Source organism: Leucopleurus acutus, assembly GCF_964270905.1.
Source record: "Leucopleurus acutus genome assembly, chromosome: 20".
NCBI lineage: Eukaryota > Metazoa > Chordata > Mammalia > Artiodactyla > Delphinidae > Leucopleurus > Leucopleurus acutus.
In genome coordinates, this window is record NC_139162.1 from 54,817,285 (window position 1) to 54,825,768 (window position 8,484).

General features: G+C 42.9%; 1 protein-coding gene across 1 annotated transcript; it reads right to left on the reverse strand.

Annotated features, from left to right (window-relative positions):
• Window positions 1-2,743: 2,743 nt before the first annotated feature.
• On the reverse strand, window positions 2,744-4,364 carry LOC309976368 (protein FRG2-like-1; the record flags this gene model as incomplete). Its single annotated transcript, XM_082861939.1, has 4 exons — window positions 2,744-3,213; window positions 3,505-3,582; window positions 3,815-3,892; window positions 4,232-4,364. The coding sequence occupies 4 exons, from the start codon at window positions 4,362-4,364 to the stop codon at window positions 2,744-2,746; spliced, it is 759 nt and encodes a 252-aa protein (XP_082718065.1).
• Between the last annotated feature and the right edge of the window lie 4,120 nt (window positions 4,365-8,484).

Sequence of the window (8,484 nt, forward strand, 5' to 3'; positions counted from 1 at the left end):
ATATATATATATACACATATATATATATATATATATTTTTTTTTTTTTTTTTCTGCGGTACGCGGGCCTCTCACTGTTGTGGCCTCTCCCGTTGCGGAGCACAGGCTCCGGACACGCAGGCTCAGCGGCCATGGCTCTCGGGCCCAGCCGCTCCGCGGCATGTGGGATCTTCCCGGACCGGGGCACGAACCCGTGTCCCCTGCATCGGCAGGCGGACTCTCAACCGCTGCGCCACCAGGGAAGCCCTCAACCATATTTTTGTATTTTACTGTATAGATTTTTCTTTCCTTTGAGTTGTATCATGCTATAGGATGTGAAGAGTAAGACCATTTTGATAGAAATTTCCATTTCCCAAATATCAACTACTAATGATGTTATCTTTAGTGTAGTTCTGCTGCTTATTAACTTTTCTTATGCACTTAGGCATATTTCTGAATTTTTAACGTCACTGATTTATCAGTTGTGAATAAACATATCCCCTTTGTCCCAGGCTCCCAGTGCAAAACTTCAGAAACCCTTGGAATTTCCACTAACTGAATCACTATGCTGTACGCCAGAAACTAACACAACATTGTAAATCAAGTATACCTCAATTGAAAAAAAAAACCAAAAACACCTTGGAATTTCCTGAATGATAAGAGTGTCTTTGCTATTATACTGATAAGGCAACTCTGAACGGGGGTTCCGTACAAAGCTATGGAATGGGAGCCTGGACATCAGAAAGACCAACCAGGTGATCAGAGGATTGGAACATGCAGCTACCCAACTTCTGGAGAGAGGAGGGAGGCTGGGGATTGGGTTCAATCACATGGCCGGTGATTTAACCAGTCATGCCTGGTAATAAAACCCTGATTAAAAACTCTGGACAGAGAAGCTGGAGGGAGTTTCCTGCTGGGGAACAGAAGCTACTGTGCCAGGAACCCTACCAGAACCTGCTCTATATATTCCTTCATCTTTTTTTTTTTTTTTTTTAGTAAAATGATGTCAAATGACAAAACAATGTAGTAACTAGTTTTTGTTTTTTGTGGTACGCGGCCTCTCACTGTTGTGTTGTGGCCCCTCCCGTTGCGGAGCACAGGCTCCGGACGCGCAGGCTCAGCGGCCATGGCTCACAGGCCCAGCTGTTTCGCAGCATGTGGGATCTTCCCGGACCGGGGCATGAACCCGTGTCCTGTGCATCAGCAGGCGGACTCTCAACCACTGCGCCACGAGGGAAGCCCAATGTAGTAACTAGTTTGATGTCCTTTATTCAAGGGAAAACTGGATTTCCCGTCGCCCCTGGCGCCTGGCGCCACGCCCGGGTAGCAGCTCAGCTGCAGGTTGGTGAACCCACCAGCCTGGGAGACAGTGGCGGCCTTCACACATTTTTATTACATTTATTCCTAAGTAGTTTATTTTCTTTCATCATTTTGTAATTGCATCCTCAGTTTCCAAGTGTAACTTGTCAATTCAAATGTTTGTACATACGTAATCACTTATTTCGTATAATTTGAAGCCATGTCATGGGTGCAAACTGATTTGTAATGTAATATCACTGAATTGGCCCCATTTACTGGAATGATAAATTGCTAAGCTTAGGTACAATAATAGCTGGTAGGTGTAGGAAAGTCAAGGTGGAGATGAAGCAGAGGTGAAAAGAACACTGCTTCCCTACTCACACATACAATAAAAGAAATTCCATGTGGGATCTTAATCCCATATGGGATTGTATTCAGGTATACAATACATGAAAACATTACTATTTCATCACTAAGTGACATGGGAGTGATAAGGCAAAGGCTAAAACAGATTCTCAAAGCTTTAATTTTATTTTTCTTACATAAAAATTATATACATTTATATGCTGAGACTGCATGATCCCAGTGTAAAGTGCAAATCAAAGAGTATATAGAATTAAATATAACAATATATTAATATAAAGCCAATGACTATATCTATATTATATTTAATATCCTCTAGGAAATATAACAAACTGAAATCTATGAAGTAGGAGAAAATTTAAAAGTAGGTACATAAGGTGAAACAGATGAAGAATAAATACACATGGTCAAAGAACATTTCATATATCTTGACTTCCAGTTTATCTAAAGTAAATAAAAAGCAAACAAAAAAATGTGGTGGCATCAACTTCATTTCATCAAACTGAAAAATATAAACATTTCTCAAGGTGGATTGTTATTAAAGGTTTGTGGATATCTGTCCTGCACGGACTGGAGGTGAAGGAGGGAAGAGCTACAGCCTTTTCCGAATAAAAGGGGAAGGATACGAATATATGTTTACTTTGCTACACTTTAAAGTATGCAAATGCATATGAATTACACCCTGATATTTGTTCTCATTATAAAATAGTGCTTGACTTTCCTCACTATAAAATAATGCCAGTGTAGAATGTGCACCTCAGCGCTAGCGCTCCTGAGAGGCAAGAGGCCTGGGGGGTTAATACAGCAACTTGATTGTCCTAAGGCGCATCAATTGTCTACCACGAATGTTAAAAGCGTCGTAATATTCGTCCTCAAGGAAACCCAGATTTCACCATTTTGACTCAAGTTTTCAAACTCCTTTCCTATGACCACCCCAGGTTCTAGTGTTTATGGGGAACACCCTGTGTGAAAACTTGGCCCTGCCGGTCACCTTGGAGAATCTGGGCAGTTGCAGGGCTTTGCTCTCTTTCAGAACTGCAGTCTCTGCTGATTAGGCTTGGGTACCCTTAGTTTAAGTCAAGCCTGATCCACTGACAGCCTGTCTAGGGAAGAGGTAGACTGTCCTTGGAGCACGGACCTTCTCCTCCATCCCCGGCTGGACTCCTGGGAGCCGACAGTGGGGTTGGGACGAGCCAGCCCTCAGCAGGGAAGACATAGGCCGCCTGGTTGGCCATGGCATATGTGGTCAGCACCGCGGTGCACAGAGGCCCCCGCAGCTGGGCCAGCTGCTCCCAGAGCAGCGGGGAATAGCCCTTCTGATTGTACACATTAACTATGTTCTGATAAATGGCCTCAGACATAGAGCGCAGGGCAGTCAAGAGGCTTTTCCGAAGTGGAGGCGGCTGGTCTCCTGGGGACCTGGATCTGGGCCTCTTGCTGCGCCCAGGGCGCCTCCTCTGGGACCTCCTGGGGCGGGCATCCCGGATTTCTTCACTCTTCCTGCTGTAGCCAGGGTCAAGGACCTTCTGTTTCTTCTTTTCCAAAGTCGCACTGCGCTCATCTGGAGAGGCCCCTGCAGAGCAAGCATGTAGGTGAGACACCTGCCACATCGATTCTCATGGACCCCCATTCCCAGGATCTCACAATGTCCCTTCCGTAAACCCCATCTCTCTCCTGCTCCTGCCCTGCCCCCTCAGCTCTAGAATGAGGTGATGCTATGCCCACATTGGGCCCTCCAATGCTCCCTGGATCCCAGAGTCTCCAAACGGCTTCAGCCACTGAACACGGCCCTTTGGGCCCACACACTGGATAGGTTCCCTGCTTTTCTCTCTGTACACCTGGGGACCCAAAAGCAAGATCCTACCTGTTCTCTCGCAGGTGCCGTCCCTGGAATTGAGCTTCCTCTTCCTGGAGCTCTCCGGACTGGAGCCGCGTTCTGAATCTGTGGATCAAGTGACAGTTGGAATGACTGCCTGCACCCGGCACGCTGGAAACCTAGCCTATCCCGGACACACAAGGAGCCAGGATCCCAACCAAAGCTCATGTCCCAGCTGCACATCCTACAGTCCAGGATGTGCAAGGCCTGGCTGCCAAAGCTCACCCACTTCCCTGCCCAGGGAGACTGACTTACTCCATATGCCCTGTCCCTCCTCCCCAGAAAAGCGAAATCTTACCTGACAGAGTAGTGCAGCTGTTTCTGTCCTGTGTCTCGTTTTCCTTTGAATTCTCCTCATCTGTCTCGGGCTCTGACCCTGGAGAAAAAGAGGCATTGAGATGACTGTCCTCCCTCGAGGGACACAGAAGCCCTTAGTCCATCCCTAGCCTGTATTTGTGGGCAGTTCTCTCTACCGAGGGCATTCAGACACATGAACTGGAGCAATAATATGGTTCCGGGGGATCATTGCCAGAATACTGAAAGCCCCCATAGGGCTGGGGGCCGTCTCCCATCACCGATCTCCAAATAAAATCCCAACAAAACACAAATTCGGTGTCCCTGATTCCATCCCTCCTTCCAGCCTCACACAAACAGCCCAGGACCCTATCTGGCCTTTGGTCGTGGCTGTCTCTTCACTGGGAAGAGAATGTCTTGCCTTTTTCTTGGGATAGTTTGTCCTCCACATCTGAGCCTCTTTCTTCCATGGAGTCCTGCTGGACGGGAGGCTGCTCAGTGGGGTGTTCCACGGAGGGGCTGTGCGGGTGTAGGTCTTCAGTGCCCGATTCCATCTTGAAGCCCAAACGCAACGTCCTCTCTCAGAACGGTTCAGAGTCAGAAGTGTCCACAGGCGCGATGTGCCTGCCTTTTATTAGACCCTCATGGGGCGTGGCTTGTTCCTATTGGCTGATTGGATTCTACAATCCTATCACTTATCCCAGCCTGAGATGGTGCGAGATTATGAACCTTGTTGGTTGTGGTTGTACGGGGGAACCTGACACAGGAAGAGAAAGTGAATCTCTGTTTACCCTTAAGACCTCTTCAAAATGTTCAATGTTTTTCCAGTCTTGAATCATACATCTCAAACTTCTCCTTTGGGTGGGGGTTAGGTGGGACATGGAGATGATAGACTTGAATGCAAATCGTAGAATTATGTATTTGTCTAATAAATAAGTTGGAAGCCATCAAATCAGTTCTAGGAAGTAATCATTTAAGGATATAAAAGACAATAAAAGACTCCCAGGCTTTATAACACAAAATTATTTCAAAAAATTTTAAATATCATTTAATACCCAGTTCATATTCACATACTTCTAAATCTAAATTACTCAAACACATTTTATTGGTTTTGATTTTTTTTTAGCCAGGATTTAAACAAAGTTCCTACATTAAAATTACTTCTCATAACATTAGAACTGGTACATTTTGTCTGAAAATATCATTAAAAGCAGTTACAAAATGGAACCACCTACTTATAATCCCCATCACTCAGAAAGAAATTGTATCCAGATATATAAAGTTTAATTTCTACCAATTCAAAACAAAAGGAAACTATTCACAATAAATTGGAAAACAACTGACAAAACAATTCACAGGTTAGTAAACTCATATGATGAAAACTATGTTACATTACATACAGCATTGCTAATAATAAAGTCAATGCAAATAAAAACACCACCAAGTCTTCACATACATACTACTAAAAAAATTCAGATGTTACCCAGTGTGCCTATGATGTGGGGAGCTGGAGATTCTCCTCTGGAGTTAGTGAGATTTTTGGGCTTAACCACTTCAGGAGATACATGATTATGCAAACTAAACCTGAAGATGCGTGAAAATGATGACTCAGCAATTCAACTTCTCACGTTCTGTTTATAACAACAAGGAGATTGCCCAAGTGTATTCATGGGAGCATTGATAGTGGAAGGAAAAACATAAATGCTCACCAATAGGATCATGGATTATAACCAAAAAGTCCAGTGCATTGACACACAAAAATTACAAACAGTGGTGAAACACAATGAACTATAGGTACATGTGTAAAAAGGAGATTTTTCCAAAACAATTGGGAGAAAAGTCCTGATAAAATATTAGACAGTATAAGGACATGTGTATAAATATTTTACATTTGCAGAAAATGATATATGGTGTTCAAAGTATGTACATATATGTTAGAATTTCTTAAAATTTTGGGAATGAGAAATATCAAATTATAGTTGATTGTATCAGATACATACATATGTGATCAAATCAAAATGCAGAAGAAAAGTAACCAGGAAATAAATATCTCTTAAGGTCTTGTGGGTGAGAGACCGGCCAGATCAATTCCCATTGACCCCCATGATTCGATCTCATGTGATTGCATTGTGTTCGAGGGCAAAGGGAACAAAAATGCCCAGTGAACTGATAAGGCATCTTTTTTTTTTTTAATTCTTGAGTTCATGATATTTATTTTTTTAATTTTTATTATATATATATACATATTCATTCTTTTTCATATTCTTTTCTCATATAGGTTATCACAGAATATTGAGTAGAGTTCCCTGTGCTATACAGTAGGTCCTTGTTGGTTATCTATCTATATATAGTAGTGTGTGTATGTTCATTCCAAGCTCCTGATTTATACCAACACCCCCCCGCAACATTTTCCCTTTGTTAACCATAAGTTTGCTTTCTAAGCCTGTGAGTCTGTTTCTCTTTTGTAAATAAGTACACTTGTATCATTTTTTAGACTCCACATATATGTGATATCATATGACATTTGTCTTTCTCTGTCTGACTTACTTCACTTAATATATAGTCTCTAGGTCCATCCATGTTGCTGAAAATAGCATTATTTCATTCTTTTTTATGGCTGAGTAATATTCCATTGTATATATACATACCACATATTCTTTATCCATTCCTCTATTGACGGACATTTAGGTTGCTTCCATGTCTTAACTATTGTAAATAGTGCTGCAATGAACATTGGGGTGCATGTATGTTTTCTAAGTATGGCTTTGAGAAGGCATCTTGAGACCGAGAAAGGAGGCAAGGACCTTTATCTAATCAATGGATCCATCTATGATAGTGTAACTTACTCACAGGGTGGGATCTAGATCAGGCTGACAATGATAAGATCTGGAAGTTTTCACAGCTGCGTTCCGCACCACCCAGGGCCCATTCCAGAATTTTATAGTTAACCTAGGGTATCGGGGTAGGTGCTTGGAAACAGGATGAACTTTCCTAAGTTAAGATTTATGGGCAGGTAACTAGTCTTCTGGGCACCGAGAATCCATCATGGAGAGTTTTCATTATTGCTTGGGGACTAACAGTATAGAGTTATGCTCACAGCCATACATATTGAATTGGTTAGGTTAGCACTGGTGCTTGAACAGGGCATCCTGAAACAACAGGAAGTCTAGCTGGATAGGGAAACTTCCCCTCATGTTTCCTCATCTATTCTGGAAGCCTCATTGTTTCCCATGGAGTTTTCTGAGCATCCACAATCTGACTTGATAAGGACAGTTGAGTTATTATCAGCGTTAGAAACATTTTTTTTTTTTTTTTTTTTTTTGCGGTACGCGGGCCTCTCACTGTTGTGGCCTCTCCCATTGCGGAGCACAGGCTCCGGACACGCAGGCTCAGCGGCCATGGCTCGCGGGCCCAGCCGCTCCGCGGCATGTGGGATTTTCCCGGACCGGGGCACGAACCCATGTCCCCTGCATCAGCGCAGGCGGACTCCTAACCACTGCGCCACCAGGGAAGCCCTTAGCTGTTTTTAGCTCACAGCAATAGAAGCAGAAAGTCCAGAGATTTCCCATATACCCACTATCCCCACTCATGCACAGCCTCTCCCGTAGCGACATATGCATAAATTTTTTAGACATAGTGTATATTGTTAAAATTACATAGTTATACGAATGCAGTTTTAAAATCATAGAAAATGGCAAAGACTAAAATACAGAGTATTGTTTCAGATGTACAAATTTGAGAGAAAGTGAGAGTGTGAAGGAATGGTAAACACCCAATAGAACATTGCATCCGGTCAGTGGATTGTGGGTGATGATTGGTTAGCATGTGATTAGGTTAGGATGATGAGATTAACGGGAGGGAAAGTCCAGGGGGTCCTAAGACAGTGTAAAGCCCAGCAGAAGAAGGAATTCTGGTCAGTGGTCTCTTCTCCAGGCATCCTGGCAACCACTCTCTCTCCAGTGGTTTTGTCCAGTGTCCACATATCTGGGCGGTTCTGGACAGACAGCAGAAGCGCACTTTACTTTTCATTACGGTTTATCGTCAGTGAACTAGGAGAGTGGGAACAAGCAACAGAGGGCCATTTTAGACGTTGAGGTAAGGATTAGTTCATTGTTTAATAGAATTTCTTAGCACAGTGACTGATTCACAAAATACTTCCAAAACGTTAATTTTTCAATGAATGTCAGACTTTTCAAAGAATGGTCACCAAGCACTTGATTTGTGTGTGGTGGTGGGTTAGCAGTTGTGGAACCCTTTGAGCGAGGGCTTTATAAAACTATAAGCAATTTGTTCATCTATCTTTCATCCTAGTGTATTCATGAGAACTTGTCTGGAGGTGGCTGAAATTCAGGACCCTGACCCTAAGCCTGTACACAAAACAGAGCAGCACCTCAGGTGTGAAGCTCCTAGTGCAACGTGGAAGCAAGAGTTATTCTACCTTATTTTATGGTTGGGAAATCCTTCCTCACTGCTTGATTTTGGTCATTGAAATTTGAAGAGGAAAGCGTACTTTATTCTAGACCTTCAAATAAGTCAGCCCCAATATCCGACATAGCATGTTCTGACCCTTCTTTCCTGTTTCTATGGCAAAGTTGTCTTTTCTTTTTCTTAATATAATTTAGTATGATAAATTATATTTACTTTTCATGACAGTCTGTGGAATAAGATATTTTT